Source organism: Ictalurus furcatus, chromosome 9 (assembly GCF_023375685.1).
Source record: "Ictalurus furcatus strain D&B chromosome 9, Billie_1.0, whole genome shotgun sequence".
NCBI classification, from domain to species: domain Eukaryota; kingdom Metazoa; phylum Chordata; class Actinopteri; order Siluriformes; family Ictaluridae; genus Ictalurus; species Ictalurus furcatus.
This window is the reverse complement of record NC_071263.1, coordinates 27179422-27201848: the sequence shown is the minus strand read 5'-3', so window position 1 is coordinate 27201848 and position 22427 is coordinate 27179422. Positions and strand designations below refer to the sequence as shown.

General features: G+C 36.9%; 1 protein-coding gene across 2 annotated transcripts; it reads left to right on the top strand.

Moving 5' to 3' along the window:
• The first annotated feature begins 1977 nt into the window (after positions 1–1977).
• LOC128612954 (up-regulator of cell proliferation-like) lies at positions 1978–14281 on the top strand. Of its 2 annotated transcripts, XM_053633444.1 has the most exons (5): positions 1978–2016; positions 4186–4319; positions 4743–4828; positions 5008–5064; positions 8643–14281. In XM_053633444.1, the coding sequence occupies exons 3-5, from the start codon at positions 4801–4803 to the stop codon at positions 13301–13303; spliced, it is 4746 nt and encodes a 1581-aa protein (XP_053489419.1). In that variant the 5' UTR covers positions 1978–2016; positions 4186–4319; positions 4743–4800; the 3' UTR covers positions 13304–14281. The 2 variants fall into 2 exon arrangements, with proteins under 2 accessions (XP_053489419.1, XP_053489418.1); XM_053633443.1 differs by lacking the exon at positions 1978–2016 and having other exon boundaries at positions 3437–4319.
• The last annotated feature ends 8146 nt before the right edge of the window (positions 14282–22427 follow it).

Here is a 22427-nt window from a genome sequence, read left to right as displayed (position 1 = left end):
ATATATATTGTTTAAATAAACCAATGGTTTTAAATGCTCTTAAATCAGCAGAAATTTCATTTCTATCATCTGATGGACAAAAAGAAAAAGTAAACACATTACCCTAATTAGATTCGATTTTACAATCTAGATTAATACTACATTTGATATTAGTGTTGGTTATATGCTGCATCAGTATGTCCAAGTATGTGTCCAAGAGACTTGACAAGTAATATGAAGTAAATTCGTAAACAAAGAATTAAAAAAAAAAAAAAAAAAATGTACTGCCTCAATAGTCAAATGATCTCTATTATCTCTAAAAGTGGCATGTTGGTGCAGTGGGTATCAATTCCACCTCACAGAAGGTTAATGTCTGTGTGCACTTTCACATGTTCTCCCTGTATGTGCATGGGTTCAATCCAGGGTCTCCGGTTTCTTCCCACCTCCAAAATCATGGTAGAGGGTGAACTGGCTCCATTAAATTGAGTGTTCAAACATGTGTGCATGATGTCCTACAATGAACTAGTGTCCCATCCTAAGTGCTTTTTTTTACATGCATAAAAATATCTATATCATCTGCATATCCATCTGCTGCCCATTATTTAGCAACAGTAGATAAGACAGGCAGAATGCTTATGAGTCTATTGACGATAATGTTAATTTGCTTGATTTATGGATAGGTGGGAAAGACCTCCTGTACGACTGATTGCTTAATGGTGATCAACTATGAGTCTAAGAATGAATGTATATTAATATTAAGAAACATAGAGTCCAGTCCATGAATGTCTTCTGCCCTAGAGTTTTCTAAAGAGGTGATTGTTATTCAGCTTCTTAAAAAAAAAAAAAAAGTTGAATGAATCAAAATGCATATATTCAAATAGATTAAATTCAAATAATCAAAATCAATATTTAGGCCTATAAAAGAGGTCAACTTGTAATGCGGGCCACATCATATTCTATTAGTGACAATCCATCCATCCATCTTCTATACCATTTAATCCTTTTCAGGGTCACGGGGAAACCTGGAGCCTATCCCAGGGAGCATCGGGCACAAGGCGGGGTACACCCTGGACAGGGCACAATGTACATACCCACATACCCACTCACACCCACATACCCACTCACACACCCATTCGTACACTACGGACACTTTAGACATGCCAATCAGCCTACCATGCATGTCTTTGGACTGGGGGAGGAAACCGGAGTACCCCCGCAGCACAGGGAGAACATGCAAACTCCGCACACACAGGGCCACAGTGGGAATCGAACCCCAAACCCTGGAAGTGTGAGGCGAACGTGCTAACCACTAAGCCACTGCGCACCCCTATTAGTGACAAACTGAACATAATTAAACTCAAATAACCAAGGACTGAACAGAACCAAACAAATAAATCAACAGAGGCAGCAATACAGACGGACTAGTCCACTTTAGACACACTGGGGGGAACAAAACACTACAAACTTCAAAGTACAACATTAAAGACAAGGCCAGCTGAATAACTGAAATTGTAACAGTCAATTGCCTGTCATGGGGTATGTTTATATATTTTCTTTTTATGTTATGCTCATCTCTGCCACCAGGAGTCACTAATAGGACGCGTATAAAAAGAGTTGAGTATAAAAAGAGAGAGTACTGTAGAAGATGAAGAGAGATTCACTTGTAAACCTCATGGTGGGTAATGGTGCCACAGCTAAATCCTGGGTTGAGAAACTCTTTGTAGTTTACTGCTCAAATAAGTAAGTGATAGTTTGTTATCATGATTCATATTTGTATTCATTTCTTCCTGTGTAGTTAATCATTAATGACTTGTCCATATTCTAAAGTGTTACCACTATCTTTAATGATGCACACAGCATCAGCGGAGGAATGCCATTTCAGCAGCAGTCAGCGTTCAGTGATATCACCACTGTTTCTTTAAGGACAAACCTGTAAATCACATGGGCGTAAGTTTGTTTTGAAAAGTGCTGCGGACAAATGTGAGGGTGCAGCAGAGCAACGAGCAAGATACAAAATACGTTCACAACAGCCCTGTTGTAAGTATACCCACATACAGTATGCAGTAAGGTACAATCATAAAACATTTTAAAATAAATAAAGAGCTCCACTGACCCACACCTCCATTACATTAATCTACATTAAACGTATTGTCATAATTCTTGATGGATTGTTCCAGCCAATATTTTTAAAATTGCAAACCAATATGCTCTTAAACGCTGCTTGTGTGTATTCAGTCCCTTCATACTTGAACCTGGTAGAATCACCTTTAATTAAAAACAACAGATGTAAGTATGTTGGGGTAAGTTCCTACAGGTTTTTCAGGTTGGTTGGATGTAGTTTGTTGGCTGCAATTTGCAAACAGTGCCGCAGACTCTCAATGGGATTCAGATCTGGACTTCGGCTTGGCCAAAGTATATAATATTCATCTTTTTGTTTTAACGTCTCATGCATTGCTTTGGGCTTGTATTTGAGACCAATTTTCTTGCTGAAAGGTGACATTTCTTCTTTTCTTTAGCAGACTAAAGCAGGTTTTCTTGTAATATTCCCCTGTTTTGTGCTCCATTCATCTCCCTTTAATTTTCACAAGAAGCCCAGGTTCTAAGGATGAAATGTGTCCCCAGAGTAAGATGAAAGACTTGTGATAGAAAACAGACAATGTACAGGCAGAGCCAGAAAGACCACCAGCAGACTGGGCAGGATAATTGGGAATAAAATCAAGAATAAAACATGCAAGAAACAGCAGCAAGAATTGCTTTAAACATGAATAAGAATTACCAGATACAACTAGAAACCATTCATCAGGTAGAAACCATTCATCATTCTTCAGCCTCAGGAATAAACATGGGTGCAATTACCAAAAGAACATGCACAGAAAGGCAGCAACCTTTGGAGAACTGTCTTATTTTCAGATGAATCCATATTTAACTTGGATGGATCTGATGGCAGAGTGTTTGTCTGGAGAAAGCCAGGAGAAACATTCCAACCAAACTGCACTAAAGCTACAGAAGTGTTTTTCTACAGTGGTGTTGGTGATCGTGTGTTCATTGATGGCATCATGAACTCAGAAGTGTACAGAGATATTTTGAATACAAACCAACAGAAATCAATAAATTATCCAAGTGATAAGTGAATACTTCCCAGAACTCTGATCTGAACCCTATAGAGCATTTATGGGATGCAATGGAGAAGATATTGTTGATTGTCAATATGTTATTGTGGATGAACTGAAAGTTTTTTTGCTTGAAACTTCGAGGAAACCTCTACCACAACTGTTACAGAAACTGGTTGATTCCAAGAACCAGACTTTGTCAAGAAGTTCTGATAAATAAAGAATGGCAAACTAAATACTAAAACACAATAATTTTTTATTTTTAATGAAGCCACTATTGAGTGTCCAAACGGTTTGTTTGGTCTATATTATGACCAGTATATATATCATTGTCTACATTTCTAAACATTTGGGAAATGTTTTGCTTGAAAAGTGTGTTTGGGGTATACATATATTTGTGAAAGGAAAAATCCCTGCAATCCTTGAGAGAAATATTGTCTCTAATACCTTCTTCTCTGAGCTCCTCCTTGTGCATGAAATTTAACAAAACAATCTGTAGCCTCTCCAGGAATGATTCCTAATGTATGATAGTAGTCCACTGTGAATACGTTTTCCTAACATCCTGTATTTTGCTGCATAATACATTTAACTTATCCCAATACCTAGGCCATAGCATTCAAAGTCAACGATGCCTATCGAGCTGCTTTAATATGAGTATTGTAAAAGCAATCTATAAATAGAAATTTGTAAAACTATATAGCTAGAAATAAGTAGCATTCTATTGTACTTCATATTCAGATTTTTTTTTTTTTTGCCATCCCACCCTCATACACCACTTTTTACAACAAAGGTACACCCATGTCTTTCACAAATGTATACTAAAGAGAGTAGAAAACAACTTATTAGCAAAGGGTTTAGCATTTACTGAAACTTGAAGGAGTTCAATATTGTCTTAAATCATTGTAATGCTCTTTTGCTAATTAACATATGTAACGTGACCAGATGTCACCTCAGACTGTTTTTCACTTGCAGAACCTGCTCTGCACATTTGCACATAGTGAAACAAAACTATCTGTTCTACACCCATCTCAGGACTTCAGATACTTTCTTCCTAAAAAAAGCTACAAACCTTTTGTGTTATTGTTCCATTTCCAAGATACAAGGTAAAATGGGTTGGGTGTAGAACAGTCTACCGAGTACAAATACTGACCACAAGCAGCAGTAACAACAAAAATAACACAGACATCGGCTGAAGAAATCATGCTAACAGTCTGTAATGGACTAAATGTGGTAAGCTATGAAAATACCTTACAGTTTTCTGCAATTCAAATATTTAATACAGTTGAACAGCTTAATTAAAATTAAAAGCTACAAATAGTCCTTTTTCTGTACACAAATTAATGACAGTGCTAGTACTAGAAAAGAGAGTAGGAGTGACAGCAGAATTTCCAAAAGTCATTTAATTTTTGCACAATATGATAGTGAAAAATGCATCGGGATGTATATTTGTGTTTCCGTGCATATTTATAGTGGCAAAGCACTTGTGGAAAGTGCTAAATTTATGTGGGGCATTTTTCGCATATGAAGCTTGGCAAGATCAAAATAACATTGTTGTATTTTTTGTGTTTTTAATGCAAAATTTTATCAAATAAACTTTGCATAGATTTAATAACATTTACCACATCAAATCAGGCTCTTTTATTTTCTCCACAGGTATAACTGAAAATTTGTATTGTTGGATTAAACACTGGCAAACTTATGCTGAAGAAACATGGCGTCTAACGCAGACGTCACTACAAGTAATAACTATACATTATGATTTTTGACAACATGCATTAATGTGTGTGTGTGTGTGTGTGTGTGTGTGTGTGTGTGATTGCATTGGCAGTTTCAACCTAGATTTTACTACTAACAATCTGCAAATTGAAATAAGTTGCTCATGTGTTTATAATTAAACACAGCTTTATTTTGTTCATAGCAAAAGACTTTGGTTCTGGATCAGGATCAGCACAGAAGGACTCAAGCCAGCTTAGACGTGAGTTAATACCATTATGGCATACCAGAGGGAAATCAGAATTAATTTTAATTTAAATTTGGTGTATGGGGCTTAGAACATAGAGGTGGGGTAGAGATAGTGATATCCACTAATACTATTAAAAAAAAAGTTATGATGTTCTTTTAACCTAATTGATGGGTTACACATATTGAGTAGTTTAGTAGGCTTATTTGTTTCATTATTGGATTTATTTGGTAACAACCAAACATGATGGTTTAGATATTCTGGTCTTGAGATTTCATTTTAAATATTAATGGTCCAACTTGTAATGGACAGAACTTGCTGATTTGATATAAAGCCTGCTGCTTTACTTGAAATAATAAAGTTAGCAATATAAATCCAGTGTTGCTGACCAATTACAGGTACATAATATCCACCTTTTTTAATATTCATAAATAAATAAACTCACCCCAGTCAGTTACATAAAGTTAATGGATATTATTTTTGTTAGCTTATGTCCGTTACTGTTGCACAAAATGTATACTGAAATACCTCTGGCCCCTGTGTAAGAACACACCCCAACCTTTGTGGATGTGCTCTGAACCTTGAACTGATCATGTATTTCCAGTTTGGTTCAAATCCACATTACGAGTCATGAATTAAAAATATTTGAGTAAACCAGCTCTGCCTCCTCAGAATTGATTGATGTGTGGCAGCCATATTGTTTATAAAAGTCAATATATTTTTGAAAAATATTGAGGTTATGCTCTCCCAAGTAGTTTGCCATCAATATTGTGAAAATTGGCCAAAAATCCTAGGGCTAGTTCTCAAAAGTAGGTTTTATGTATTATGCAAATTATCATTAAATTTGAGTGGGTGTGGCTAAATAGTCCAAAAAGGCAATTTTCTATAGTTTTAGAAATAAAATTTCTTTCTACACCTTATTTTCCAAGAGATAGGCTTTTGTGTGCAAAACTATGAATAGCACCCTCAGTGGCCAATTTGAGTGAGATTGCATCAGTTTCTAGTGGGTAACTACCTAACCCTATTATTCAAGTTTCATGAAGACAGCTCAATGTTATCACTGTCAAATGCCTGCTGAAAACTGATTTCCAATGGCGGCCATATTTTTTTTAACGAATTAGGTCATCATCACAAATCCACGTACAGATTTACAGATTTACCACATAGATACAGCATATTAAATGTCAGCTGAATCGCACTTAAGGTTCCTGAGAAACAGTTATCTGTTTTGAATCTGCCAAAGTGTTGCAGAGATACAGCCTCAGATTCAGTTAGGCATTACGCCATCATATTTGTTGATGTGTTAAAATGAGAATGGTATGGTCTATTAAAAAGCTTTTGATTACATTTGGCTGGCATGGTCTGAAGATGATCTGAATCGAGTTTGGTGAAAATCGGGCCCATGGCCTAAGTTAGAAAAAGTAGGTTTTCAACGGAATTCAAAATGATGGACAGCAAGTTCAATCGAATATGGCATAATTGGTAACATTGACCTCTGCATGACTCACAGAATCTATCAAGACCACATTCATTACAATAGGCAAAATTATTCAAAAGCTATTATCATTTTTTTAAATTTCATTATACTTTATCACAAGGTGGCGCTGTCTCTAAACTTCCTGAGTACCTTCAGAGTATGCTGCCGATGACATACCGAGTTTTATAAGGATATGCCAATGCGTTTGTCAAATTTTGAATTTTACTACAAAATTCAAAATGGCCAACATGGGGAAACTGGGTACCATTCACTTCCATATGCTGTACTAAAACTAATGAGACAAGTCTCGTGATTTTTGGTCAGCCTGTTCAGAAGTTATAAGCAAAATTGGACATTTGTCATATCTCCTGACCACTAGGTGGCGCTGCACTGAAACTGTGCATGTACCCTCAGGTCCTGCTTGTGATGGCAGGTACCAAGATTTGTCTTAATATGCCAAACTGTTGCGGAGATACAGCCTCATGTCCATTTTGGCGTGCTCTCAGTCGAATTAGTTTATGTGCTATACAAGAACAGTTGGGTCTATCAAAAAGGTTTTGATCAAGCTTTGCTAGCACGGTCTGAAGATGATCTGATTAAATTTTGGTGAAAATCTGACGTACTGCCTAGGAGGAGTTCAAAAATATTTTTTTGGAAAATTCAAAATAGTGTAAAAACATAAAATGCCAGAGGGTGATGTCGAATTGTCTTGAGCTAAGGAATCAAAGCAAAAAAGAATACTGTTTCTATACATTTCTATCAAAACTTATTAGCATATACATGAGTGCAAGTGGCCATGGACAAACTATTATCATTGTTTTCCGCCTAAGCCAAGGAATTTAGAAAGATTTGACATGACAATGGGCAAAAGTAATCAAATCAAAGCAATTAGCATTTTTTAAAACTGCATAATACTTTTTGACCACAAGGAGATACTGTTCCAAAACAATGCAGGTACCCTCAAGTCATGATGCCAATCACAGGTACTAAGTTTGGTCTGAATATGTTAATGCATTACGGAGATATAGCCTCACACCCATTTTGGCATGATCACCATCAAATTCGTCCTCACGTTGTTTGAGAACAGTTTGGTTTATCAAAAAGCTTTTGATAACTCTTTGCCAGCATGGTCTGAACATGATCTGTTACGAATTTCATCAAAATTGGGCGAACGGTCTATGGATGAGTTAAAAAAAAAAATTGGTTTTTCAGAAAATTTTAAATGGACAGGAATTTTAGCCTACCATGGCATAATTACTCTCATTGTTCTCTGCAAGGTCCAGGGAAATGGGTCCCGTAAATGTAAATGTTGTAATTTACATGTTGTAATTGTTGACCCGAAGGTGTTGCATCCTGAAACTTTTTGAGTATTTTTGGGGCATGGTACTGATGACACCTACCAATTTTTGTAAGAATGCACCAAGTCGTTCATAAAATACAGTGTTTAAGACTAAATTAAAAATGGCAGACATGAAAATGTAATATCAAACAACTTGTTCTGCCCCACTGAATCGAATAGAGACCAGTTTCATGATTTTAGAGCGGTCTAGGAGGAGATTGAAAAAATTAGGTTTTTTGGAAAATTCAAAATGGCAGAAAATCTAGTCGGGCAAAAATTAAAACTATGGGGTCCATTCAACTCGGCACAAGCAAAGGAATCGGGGGGAAAACCGGAAGTATGTGAGATGGCTATAGGTCACTCTATGAACCATCAAAAGGACTTCATCAGTCTTTGTTTGATCTCTTTGGGTTCAACGGGCATGCACGATCTAGCTGAAATGAGGAGGCCAATTCCCACCCATCAGTCAGCTCTCCCCTATCACATGACAGCTAACAACCAGGGAGGGTGAAGACTATCATGTGCTCCCTCCAAGGCATGTGAAGCCAACCAACTGCATCTTCTCAAACTGCTACTCATGCAACATCAGGGGGTGACTTAAAACACATATGTCTTTGATAGATACTCGTGAGCACTTCTGTAAGTCGCTGTGGATAAAGGCATCTCTCAAAAGCTGCAAATGTAAATGTTACCGAATGATACATGATTCACATTTGTGACAATTTAATATTTATCACCACGTATCATTAATATTAAAATAATTTTTTTTTTTTTCAGATGATCTCCTTTCGTTTTTGAAAACACTGGGACTTGAAAAGTACTACCCAAACAAGCTGACTCTGAGGGCTTTACTGGAAATCAACAGTGCCACTCTGTCTGATGAAGAGATCAACTCACTGCAAGCAATACCATGGGCCTTCCTAAGAAACTTACTGATGGTTAATTCGAAATCAAGATCCTTACTATCTGCACTTTGTGAAAAAGATGAAGCAGATGACTTGTTTAGTGATGAGGACAATGATGGTAGCTTTAACCTTCTAGATCTTCACACTGCCCTCTTTTTCTGTGCAGATAGTTTTCTCCAGCAAGAAATGGCACTTAAAATGTCAATGTGCCAGTTTGCGATACCATTTGTGTTGCCTCAAGGAGTACATAATCGAAGCACTCTTATGTTATGGGCTCTTAGATGTATCTTAAAAGAATGGCGTCCCCATTCAATGTCAGAATCTAAAGGGTTTGTTGAAGACAGTGTTGTTCATGCAGAAATTCCCTTGATATCATTTGCAAGGTTAAGCAACTGCAGCTTGTCCAAGTCACAGGTTTTGAACCAAGTGCTCAACAATTCAGAGCAGCACCATGACTTCTTTTCTCACCGAGAAATGATCGGAGGATCTGCTCCAAGGATAATCGCTAATGGTATGGTTGAAATGTGTTGGACTCTGCCATGTGGAAACAAGAGCATTGATGTCTTTCCTGAGGCAGTGGCTATTGCTAATTTAAGAGGAGATGCTGGTTCTTTTGAAAAACAATTCAGTTTCCTTACTCAGGTGTCCACAGCTGTCTTTGTCTTCCTGGACAGTGTTGAAGAAAACGAACAAAGGTTGTTTGCCTCTTTACAAGAAATGAAGTCCAAAATCTTTCTTGTGGTCAACTCTCAGAGAAATATGAACCAGAATGTGAAGTCGTCTATTGAGGCGGTAATTGATACTCTGCAACTGGGAAGAGACCACATAATTAAGAAAAGCCCAAAAGTGAATTTGGCTACTTTTGCAAAGACAATCAATTCTGCCATTAAGAGTGTTCTGTTACGTGAATGTCACACATCATGTCAAATTGAGTCCATGAAGAACACTGCTCAGCAATTAGGTCTTGGCATTGATGAAAGTGAAAACAAAGCCTCCATTTCAGCAGAAGAAATGGCAGAGAAAGTCATGCAAACTATTGGAGTTCGTCAAATAACGGACTATAAAAAGACACAGTTGCCACTACAAGGTGAAAATTGGAAAAGACTGGCTAAAATAGAAAAAGAGCAATGTCGACTAAAAAATTCCGGAAAAATGAGCCTGGAGGAATATAAGGTTCAACTTCAAAATGAAAAAAAGGGAATTTGGAACAAACAACGCCAGTGTAAAATGACAAGAACAATGGATGTGTTCATAGAAGCTTTGTCAACCTCTGATAACACTGAGCGAGCCTTCTTCCTGAAATGGATGGGACTAAAGATGGATATGCGATCACGCAAACACATGTCAAGCCTTCGACACAAATACAAAGAGTGTGAACAACAGAAAGACAGGGATGCCATAGCCCGATTAGACCAGGAGCTCCTTGATTGTTCTCTTGGCATAGAGCACTACATGAGGGAAATGGGACAAATCTATGAGGCTGCTTCATTTGGTTCAAATAAAATGTCTGACAGAATTAGCAGTCTTCCTACTCTGGCTGCCAAACTGCTTCAAGCTGGGTTTCCTCTTGAACTACTTGATGGAGATGCATCAAATATCCCAGAGAAATGGGTGAGTGAAGTTCTCATGGAGCTTCACAGGATGGTTGGCCAGAAGAGCCGTTTGCTGGTTATTACTGTGTTAGGGGTTCAGAGTACGGGTAAATCAACACTACTCAACACTATGTTTGGAGTTCAGTTTGCAGTGGGCAGTGGTCGATGCACACGTGGAGCATACATGATTTTCCTCCCTGTGGGTAATGACTTGAAGGAGGAATTACTTTGTGACTTTATCCTTCTGATTGATACAGAGGGTTTGAAATCACCAGTACTGGCACAACTGGATGACAGTTATGAACATGACAATGAGTTGGCCACATTTGTGATTGGTCTTAGTGATGTAACCATCATCAATATAGCAATGGAGAATTCCACAGAGATGAAGGACGTCTTACAGATAGCAGTTCATGCTTTTTTACGGATGACAGACCTTGGTAAAAAAACAGTTTGTCATTTTGTTCACCAAAATGTTGCTGGTGTATCTGCATATAACAAAAACCTGACTGAGCGAAAACAGCTCTTGGACCAACTAAATGAGATGACAACGATTGCAGCTGCAATGGAAAAGAAGCCTAAAATAAAAAAATTCACAGATGTCTTGGATTATGATGTGGAAAAGAACAACTGGTATATACCAGGCCTATGGCATGGAACACCGCCAATGGCACCAGTTAATACAGGCTACAGTGTGGCTGTACTTGAGTTCAAGAAATCCCTCCTGGGTATCCTTAAAGCAAGAAAGGATGAAGAGCCCTCTCAGATCCCAGAGTTCCTGCAGTGGATGAGGAGCTTATGGAAGTCAGTGAAATTTGAGAACTTCATCTTTAGTTTCAGAAACACTCTTGTGGCCCAAGCCTATGACAACCTTTGGAAAGAGTTTTCTGAATGGGAATGGTCTTTCAGAAGACATATTCAATCTTGGCTTTCAACTGAAATAGTTCAACTATCTAACACTGAAAAAAATGGTACAAATGTGATTGTTGAGCCACTTATAGAGAAAGCACACAAAGAGATTACCTCTCAAAAAAAGATAATTAATGAAAAACTAAATAACTACTACAAAAAGAAAGAGCAACATGTATACTTGGTGGAAAAGTACAAAGCTGATTTTGCTAATAACATAAGATTTCTGGAGATTGAAATGAAGGATGAAGTGAGAAAAAAAATAGATGCTGCTCTTGAGATGAGAAGTAACAAGAAGAAAGTAGAAGACATTCACAGAAAGCAAACTGCAATGATTGAGTGCCAAGTCCTTAAACTCCTGCAAATTTACAAAGACCAAAAAGATGAGGTGTCTGATGAGCACCTTAAAGCTGAGTTTGAGAGAATGTGGAAAAGTGAGGTGGCAAACATCACTGGTCTAAAAGAAAGGGATGTTCCTTCGGATGTTTTGAGACAACTGCGAGCAAGTTTAGTCAATCGCAATGTCATGGAGGATTTGCACAAAGTTCATGATTTGACACAGTATGGGCGAGGAGAATTCCAGGTCAAAGACAAGCATGTAAAATGGGAAAAGAAAATACAAAGTTTCTTCACACAGCGTAGTGCAAAGCAAGATTTAGAGATTACTGCAAATGCTGTAATTAAGTGCTGCGATAAAATCATTCAGCAGCATGTGCAAGAAAAATGTGACTACCAAAACACATTTACAAAAGATGTGCTAGAGGAAATTGATAAACAGCTCCAACAGGCAGGTTCAAAAATCAATACCAAATTTGAACTTGACCTTATATTGCACATTTGTGGCATTGCCTCTCGGAAATTCCTTGAGATGCACAGGAAATTCCTCAGTGAGCAAGATCCCTTTAAACATTTGCAGAAATTTAAGAGTCAGTATCTCTCTGATACCATTGATTTGTACAGAAAAAGGGACCAGTGCCACAGGAAAGCACGAGACTTCACTCAGCTCTGTCTCAAGCCAGCAGTGACCGAGTACATCGACCAGTCCCTTGGACCTGACATTGTTGATGCAGTTCTTCTAAACAACCCAACTGAGTACAGTTCTCGAGTGATGTTTCAGTACACAATTCAAAAGGAGCTACTGGAAAAATCAAACTTTGATGATTTTAAAAAGTACATTTTGCAGTATGATGCATATGTTAAAGATTGGATATACAATCGTATCGTAAATTGCTTTTCCAAAGACATATCTCTGCAAAATTTAAAAATGAAGAAGTTGGACATCATAATGAAGAAGATCATGAAAGCAATGGAAGCCTCTAAGCTTGAAGACAATGGCTCGCCTTTGCCCGATAATGCAGGAGGTACAACACGGTTGATCCAGAACTTTTGCAAATCTATGAACTGTGTCATCTCGATATCCATGAACACGGTGGAAGGGGTCCTCTTTCAGAATACCAGCTGTTGTGCTCCCTTCACCAAAAGTCTCTATGAATGTGTAGATGACATGAAACTACAGCTAACAGATGAAATCTCCAGGTCAACTGATATAAAAGAGACACTAAACAATGTGTCTGTGAAGCCCCAAAATGAGCTCTTTAAGAAGGTGTTTGGATGTGGGAGAAAGTGTCCCTTTTGCAAAACACCATGTGAGGCAGGAGGAAAGACACATCAACAACACCATGCAGCTGTGCACAGACCAAAAGGACTTTGTGGTTTCCCTAATGCAAAGACTAATACTCTCTGTGAAGAGATCTGTACATCTAGTGTACATGGGAATGGAACGTTTCAAAGTCAAGAAACAAATTTTGAACCTCATCTCTGCAAAGACTACCAGAAATTCTACCCAGACTGGCATATTGCACCTGACATATCTATAGAAGCCTCAGATTACTGGAAATATGTGATGGTGACATTCAGTAAACAATTTGCTGAAAGTTATAAAGCAGAGCCAGCTGTGTATCCAGAAGAATGGAAGAAAATCACTAAAGAGCAGGCTCTTATTAGTTTGAAGAATAACTTCAATATTAAATGAGAAAACTTCCAAAAAGTCACGATAAATGTATTGGCAATTGTGAACAAAATCCAACTAAACAACTAAGCAATGAAAAAAAAACAATGTCAGTTGAGCTGTCTTTTTGTTATAATGAAAAAAGAATCTTCCCTGCTGACTATTATCTAAATATATAACAAGTCTAACTTAAAGTGATTTTCAGGGAGTTAAATGGTTCCTATTAAACATATGTGTACTGTATGTCTACGGTGATTTAAAAAAAAATGGTTTGATTATTTCTGTAATTGCAATATTCATGAAAATGTTACAATTATTAATCATGTTGTTACAACTTTGTTAAAATGTCACAATTATGTTTATTAATTAATTTCTGAAATTCCAATTAATGCATTTTTCAGAATATACTCTATGATCATACAGTATGGGTATATTCATGAATGAATTGCATGCACAAATATATAAATATATCTGCAAAGCAAAATTGGTTGTGAGGGCAAGTTGTATTACAATTATACATTTAGAGAACTACTTTAAGATAAACTAATAAAAACATAATAAACGAATAAACTCTCATATTCCTTCAATCTGAATCAATTCAACATTATTGTCCTCATACATATACTGTACATGGGTATATAGTATAATGAAATGTAGCTTATCTACATGGTGTAAACATATAACATGGATTTAGGATTTTTAAAGATTTTATACATAATATGAGTTATGTTCTCCATACGTAATACTTTACATTATAAATGTTATATGCCAAGCATAATGTCTTATAATGAATGACATAAGCATATATAAATGCTTAACAGATTTTTGTGGACCAGATTATGAAGCAGAAGTGTTAGGAGACCTAAATATATACAACCCCGATTCCAAAAAAGTTGGGACGCTGTGTAAAATGCAAATAAAAACAGAATGCAATGATTTGCAAATCTCATAAACCCATATTTTATTCACAATAGAACATAGAAAACATATCAAATGTTTAAACTGAGGTGCACTATGATAGATTGGCACCCTGCCATGTACCCCGCCTTATGCCCGATACTCCCTCGGATAGGCTCCAGGTTACACGTGACCCAGTAACGATAAGCGGTATAGAAGATGGATGAATGGATGGATGTTTAAACTGAAGAAATGTACCATTTTACGGGAAAAATAAGGTAATTTGGAATCTGATGGCAGCAACACATCTCAAAAAAGTTGGGACTGGGCCATGTTTTCCAATGTGTAGCAGCAGTCTGTATACGTCTAGGAACTGAGAAAAGCAGTTGCTGGAGTTTTGGGAGAATACTGTTGTCCCATTCGTACCGATACTACTCAACAGTTCTAGGTCTTCTGTGTCGTATTTTTTGTTTCATGATGCGCCAATTGTTTTTAATTGGTGAAAAGTCTGAACTGCCAGCAGGCCAGTTCAGCACCCGGACTCTTTTACTACGAAGCTATGCTGTTGTAATAGATGCAGTATGTGTTTTAGCATTGTCTTGCTAAAAAATGCAAGGCCTTCTCTGAAAAAGACATTGTCTGCATGGAAACTGTATATAGAAAACTGTATTGATTATGAAACTGTATATAGTTTCTTAGTAGTTCTCCGGGAGGCATGAAAGAAATAGTAGTTATTGATTAGCTAATAGTGAACTACTGCATTCATCTGTCCGCTATTACTTACTAATTCGTTAGTTGGAGTTTCTAGTTAGTTAATAGTAGTTACTAGAATGTTAATATTGCTTTTTTCATTTCTTCCTGTGTAGTTAATCATTAATGATTGATCAGTATTCTAAAATGTTACCAAAAATTTTTTGCATTTGTATGGACAACATGTCTACCACTCCCTCCATGTGTGGATCATTGTCATTTCTTTGCCTGAAGCACCTCTCCTGCTGACAATCTTAAAGTGGCTATATTAATTGTTAACTGGCTTTAGCTTCAATATGAGATATCTGCTTTTAGACTTCTGAGTTCATGATGCAATCAAAGAACACACGATCACCAACACCACTGTAGAAAAACACTTCTGTACCTTTAGTGCAGTTTGGTTGGAATGTTTCTCCTGGCTTTCTCCAGACAAACACTCTGCCATCAGATCCATGCAAGTTAAATATGGATTCATCTGAAAGTAAGACAGTTCTCCAAAAGTTTCTTCAAAAGCCTTTCTGTGCAGCAACTTTCTTTTGCTAATTGCACCCATGTTTATTCCTGAGGCTGATGAATGGTTTCTACCACATTACTCTCCCACTGTAACCATGTTCACTGATCCTACTAATAGTTTGTGCTCTAGTTGTACCTGGTAATTCTTATTCATGTTTAAAGCAATTCTTGCTGCTGTTTCTTGCATGTTTTATTCTCGATTTTAATCCCTTTTATAATGCCCAGTCTGCTGGTGGTCTTTCTGGGCTTCTTGTGAAAATTAAAGGGAGATGAATGGAGCACAAAACAGGGGAATATTACAAGTGAACCTGCTTTAGTCTGCTAAAGAAAAGCAGAAATGTCACCTTTCAGCAAGAAAATTGGTCTCAAACACAAGCCCAAAGCAATGTATGAGAGCTTAAAAACAAAAAGATGAATATTATATACTTTGGCCAAGCCGAAGTCCAGATCTGAATCCCATTGAGAGTCTGGGGCAGTGTTTGCAAATTGCAGCCAACAAACTACATCCAACCAACCTGAAAAACCTGTTGGAACTTACCCCAACATACTTACATCTGTTATTTAAGCAAAAGGTGATTCTACCAGGTTCAAGTATGAAGGGACTAAATACATAAAAGCAGTGTTTAAGAGCATATTGGTTTGCAATTATATATATATATATATATATATATATATATATATATATATATATATATATATATATATATATATATATATATATATTGGCTGAAACAATCCATCAAGAATTGTGATAATACATTTAATGTAGATTAATGTAATGGAGGTGTGGGTCAGTGGAGCTCTTTATTTATTTAAAAATGTTTTATGATTGTACCTTACTGCATACTGTATGTAGGTATACTTACAACAGGGCTGTTGTGCACGTGTTTCTTATTTTGCTCATTGCTCTGCCGCACCCTCATATTTGTCCGCATCACTTTTCAAAACAAACTTACGCCCATGTCATTTACAGGTTTATCCTTAAAGAAAAACAAAGGTGGGTAAAAAGTTTCCATGTAGAAACTGATCAGGAATTGCTGGAATGCAAAATGAAATCGAAAGTTGGCAACTCTGAGGTGCCATCTGTCAGCATTCAATGTTTTTCATAATAATGTTTTGTTCACCTATCTGCAGGTATTTCTAAACATGTTTAATGGTTAATTCTGAAGAAGCACAGAAGACGCAAAGAGTAAGAACTATAGATATTAATATTTGACAATATTTTATATTTATTCAAATTTCCAATCATGTATACGTGTGTTTAATTGTCTAAATAGCCATGAACATGAACTTGTTATTAGATCTCAGTTTTGGGATGTCGGCCAAGGGGGAGGAAAACAGCACTTGATGAAAGAAATTTTTAGAGCTGTGAGGAAAAATTTTGCTTCTGGAACAGTTTTGCTAATCTTTACTGATGATGCAACTCATTATTGTAGCAGCAGAATGTATTCAGAATGTTCCAGGAACATATTGTCTGCCAATTTACAGAGAAATGCATTCAGTCTAATTAAGTGGAATAACATCATGCATCAAGACAATGACCCAAAACACACTGCTAACACAACAAAGGACATCAGGGGAAAAAAGTCAAAGGTTTTAGACTGTTCAAGTCAATCATAACACCTTAAGCCAATTGAGAGAAATCCCCCAAAACAAACAAAAACAGAAAGAAGCATCAGTACAAGCCTGCTTGCTGCATTTATTGCAAATGAGCTATGCAACCAAAGATTAAGCATTATTTACTTTCATTTACTTTGAGGCTATCAGTTCCTATACTTTTGCTCACCTAAAATTGAGTGGTCTGCAATGTCATGTTCTAAGTTGTTGAACACATTTAGATGTAAATATCAGGAAATAAAAGTTTAATCTCAAAAACAAAAGAATTGGCCTTGCTGTTCCAATATGTATTTTGGAACAAAGTAATTAATAAATATAATTATGACAGTAAAATAACAAATACATTCAAATACAATACAAACCATCAAATGTATGCTCATTATTCTATTTTATATTTAATTGCTTTGTTAATTTATTGTGAGTTATTACACACAATCTATTTTTATTTCACAAAATTTAATTGACTGTAAGTCTCGTCGCTATTAAGATTGATTCCATATTTTAGTAATAATGATTACCAAAACTTAACTGACACATTTTTCTCCACTCAATTTCCAAACGGATTCAAAGGGGCAAATTAGGAACAATGAATTTTTTCAGCACTATTTGATGTGTTTGGACTCTCTACAAACAAACTTTCATATTTAAGGTTTCATATTCATATTTAAGGTTTCATATTCATATTTAAGGTCGATTTCAGACTACTAAGAGCCTTTTCCTTTGTGATTTTATTCCATGCACCTGGATACACAGCTAGATTTGCTTCAGACCGTTCAGCAAATTGCTTATTGAATGTCACCAGCACATACTGAGGTTGTAGAGACCAGGTTAAACGCTAGAGCACCATCCACAAGGAAATTGTATGCGCTCAAGTGGCGGCTTTTTGTCTTGTGGTGTGAGGAACGTCAACTAGACCCAGTGAACTGCGCAATAGCTACAGTCCTGGAGTTCTTACAAGAATGTTTCTCAGCAGGGTTGGCTCCTTCTACAATCAGGGTTTACGTGGCCGCCGTTTTGGCCAGCCACACTCCTGTTGATGGAGCCTGTGTGGGGCAACATCCTCTAACTTCGAGGTTCATCTGTGGTGTCAGACGGCTGAGGCCCATCTGCAGGCCACGCATACCTTCCTGGGACCTTTCTGTGGTCTTGGAAGGTCTGTCAGGGGCCCCATTTGAGCCCTTAGAGTCAGCCTCTGAGAAACTTCTGACTCTAAAGGTAGCTCTTCTACTGGCCCTGACATCTCTCAAGCGATTGGGAGATCTACAAGCTCTCTCTGTTGCCCCTCCCTGCCTTGACTTTGCCCCTGGATTAGCCAAGGCCTTCCTGTATCCTAGGCCGGATTATATTCCTAAAGTGCCTACATCGGCTGCGTACCCTGTGGTGTTGCAGGCTTTCTGCCCTCCTCCGTTCCTCACACCAGAACAAGAGAGGATGCACCTGCTGTGTCCAGTAAGGGCTCTCTGTACTTACATCCACCGCTCTGGCCAGTGGCGTAAGTCGGAGCAGCTACTGGTCTGCTTTGGCGGCAACAGTAAAGGTGATGCTGTGTCAAAGCAGCGCACCTCTAATTGGATAGTGGAAGCAATCTCTATGGCTTAGGAGGCGCACGGTCTTGCCACGCGTCTTGGCATAACAGCTCATTCCACTTGGGTGGTCGCCTCCTCGAAGGCTTTGTCCAAAGGGATATCCTTGCAGGATGTGTGTGCTGCTGCAGGATGGTCTACGCCACACTCATTCATTCGTTATTACAGCCTGGATATTCATTCCACCCCAGGCTCGAGTGTCTTGCAGTGACCCTCGGGCTTGGGTATTTTTGAACAGGCAGTACCCTCGATATGACGGAGTGGATATTCCCGTTCCCATACTGTTATGCTAAATGCAATGTCGAAGTTCCCTTTGAAAGGGAACGTTGGGGTTATGTGCATGTAACCCTGTTCCCTGAGAATGGAACAAGATGTTGCATAACTTTGTTATACCAGGGCAGGCCTGTGAATTGCGTCTTCGCTTCAGATAATAGAGGCTGATAGCGTGGTTCACAGGTGCCATATAATATATATATATATATATATATATATATATATATATATATATGAGGCGCTTAATTGCCACGTCACCTGATCATGGCAGGCCTACAAATAGAGGCATGATTTTACACAAGCTTCAGATACCGGTCACGCGTGCAAGGGCGCTTCCCATACTGTTATGCTAAATGCAACGTCTCATTCCCTTCTCAGGGAACAGGGTAACCCTGACGTTCCCCTGAATGTTGTAATTGGCATTGCTGTTTTTCTATCTGAGCAAATCTTTTCCAGTTTTCACCTTGCAGTGACAGCCTTGTCTTTTTATATTCCAGGACGAACTCCAATATTTTCCATACTTTTCAATACTGTCCTGCTCTGGATGGATTTAATTATGAATTTTGCAGACACAAATTATAAGGCATTTCTTTGTGGATAGTAAGATGCATTTGCAACATTTATCAAGTTCATGGATAAATGTGCATGCATTTGTTAATCATTTTGAGACTCATTTCATCCCGTAAGAGACGAGAGCCATGAGAGAGAGAGCAAAAGAAAAAGAAAGAGATAAAGAATCTATTTGAGATGTCTGAAGCCTGCCTCCTGTCTCCTCATTCCTGACCCAACCCAGGAAAGTGTCACATGTGCAAATACCATCTTCATTTTCAAAAGATGTTCTACATGTTTTATCGTGATTTTATCACTGTACTGAAACGTTCAGCTAATGACATGCCAGCTTTAGAAAGAAAAAAGCCACCTGGGTTCTTTCTGTGTGCTTCATGTTTCGCGTTAACGTTTGCTTTTCAGTTGCTTCTCTTATGCCTCGCAGTTTGAAAGATAAACAAGAATATTTTTGTTCTTTAAAGCATCAGAAACATGAGAACATTTCAAGTTTTACCTCTTGTATATTGTATCTGTAAGTTCAGTAAGTCTCACATCCCTAAAATATATTGCATTAGTAAAATGTAAAACTTTAAATTCATGTAATTATTGTAATACATGTAAAAAATATTTACATATTTTCAAATTCATTTATTATTCATCTTTATTCAGCACTTTATCCTGGGCCGTGTTGAGATGCATCCAGAGCCTATCCCGGGAACACCGTATTGGATACATTGGATTGGATAGCAGTTCATCACAAGGCACACCCTAACCACATATATATATATATATATATATATATATATATATATATATATATATGTATATATATATATATATATATATATATATATATATATACATATATATATATATATATATATATATATATATATGTGTGTGTATATATATATATATACATATATATATGTGTATATATATATATGTATGTATGTATGTATATGTGTAAGTGTGTGTGTGTGTGTGTGTGTGTATTTTTGCCATAGGTATGACATGTGTTTGTGTGATCACATGTATAGCTTTAGTCCCATCCATTTAAGAAAAAAAGTGTAACCAGAACTTGCTTTGCTTTCTTCTAATTTTATGCTTTTCTTTTTGAAGTCGACCCTTATACTCCTATAAACTCAGTTCCCCTGCATGTTGTAATCGGCATTGCTCTTTTTCTATCTGAGCAAATCTTCAAGTTTTCACCTTGCAGTGTCATCATTGTCTTTTTATATTCCACTATAGGACGAATTCCAATACGTTTCATGATTTCCTCTGCTGTTTCATCTGCTGATCAACAGGCTCTGTTTTTACTTTCAGCAGTGCCAAGAAATAAATTCTTGAGCAATTGTCTTCGTAGAATTGATTTCATATGCTTTTTGGACCTCACCCAGCAATTTTTATGACAGAACTGATCATTGAGACAGTAGCCAAATTCACTGTTTGGCTTTTCAGAATGATGTGAAAAGAAATTTAGCATGAACTACATTGTCTTCAGCAAACCCTTTAGATTCTGACATTGAATGGGGACTTTCAGGACACCTCAAAGTGCCCATAATATACTGTAAGACTGCACTTATTATGTATTCCTTGTGGTAACAAAAATGGTACTGTAAACTGGCACATAGACATTTTAAGTACCATTTCTTGCTGGAGAAAACTATATTGTAGATTTGTACATTAAAGCTGCTGCTGTAATCTGTAAGACTGTTCTGTGCTCATGCCTGGACTCTTATTCACAATCTGCTCAAATTCAACACACTTAATACTGTTTAACTCTACTCTTCTACAATCTTATACTGGAAAGATTTATAATCCTTCACAGCCTGACTAGTGAGTTATTGCACGGTAATGGAAAAATATGCTTTCCCTGCTTCATTTCATTTTAATTAAGCATGTAATCACTCTATCTGTGGATAGTTCTGCAATAACAGCCCACATACGTCACTGTTAATATCCAATAATACATGATGACCACAAGGGAGCCCCATGAGGTTTAAACTAGATATGCAAAAAGCACACATTACCATCATTTGGTGGAAAGGTTTATGTGTCAGGCAGTTACAGGGGCCCCTTGTGTTGTGAAAACTATAGAAGTTGCAGTCTACATAACTAACTTAGATAACACTTATTGATGACTTTGCATAAAAAATAGGTTTATGTGTGAAGTGCATTGCAATCCATTAATTAATATTATTGTATTTATTTTATATTTTGAAATCTAGTTAACAATTCCTGTCATTTTAATTTTGTAATTTCTTTGTAACTTATTTTTCTTTACCTTACTTCTTAATACATATTTTCATTGCATTTTATTTATTTATATAATTTGTTTGTTTGGAGATTTAACTTCTTGCTTAGGGCTAGCAAATGATTTAATTAAATCTCACAATGTCCATGATAATTTACAACCTGTTTACAACTTGACCAAATCATTTAAAAATGTATTTGGACCAGCAAATTGATTTCCCAGTCACATCTATTGTTTGTTTTTGTTGTTGTTGTTGTTGTTGTTGTTGTTTTTAATATCAATAACTGAAGCTAAAAATCACACCAAAGCATTTTGAATCACTTTATTAATATTTAAGAACCCTGTCAGCAGCAGGATATTTCAGTTTCACAAAATATAAAGTTCATCTCATTTCAGATCAAACTGCTCATGCAGTTCATTAATGGAATGTCCAACTGTACGGGTAAAATACGGGTGGACTGTCCAGACCGTACGGGTAAATTTTCATCTTCAGTCAGAGTATACTATCTCATCTCCTCACTCTTAGAAACAATAGCGCTTTACAATGATTCATTGTTTTTTAAAGTTGCAAAAGAATGCTGCCAGAGGTTACCTGACCAGATTCCACCTCATGGAATTTTACAGATTTCTGTTTTTATTTTCAAAACCTGCTTTACATAATGAAATATAATTATTTTACAACTACAAATGTACAAATCAAAGACAAAACCCT

Excerpts from the sequence above, each read along its gene's own strand:
- LOC128612954 (XM_053633444.1), top strand. The coding sequence starts at position 4,801 with ATGGCGTCTAACGCAGACGTCACTACAA. Across the intron at positions 4,829-5,007 it reads TAACGCAGACGTCACTACAA|CAAAAGACTTTGGTTCTGGA; the intron begins GTAATAACTATA and ends TTTTGTTCATAG. Across the intron at positions 5,065-8,642 it reads GGACTCAAGCCAGCTTAGAC|ATGATCTCCTTTCGTTTTTG; the intron begins GTGAGTTAATAC and ends TTTTTTTTTCAG.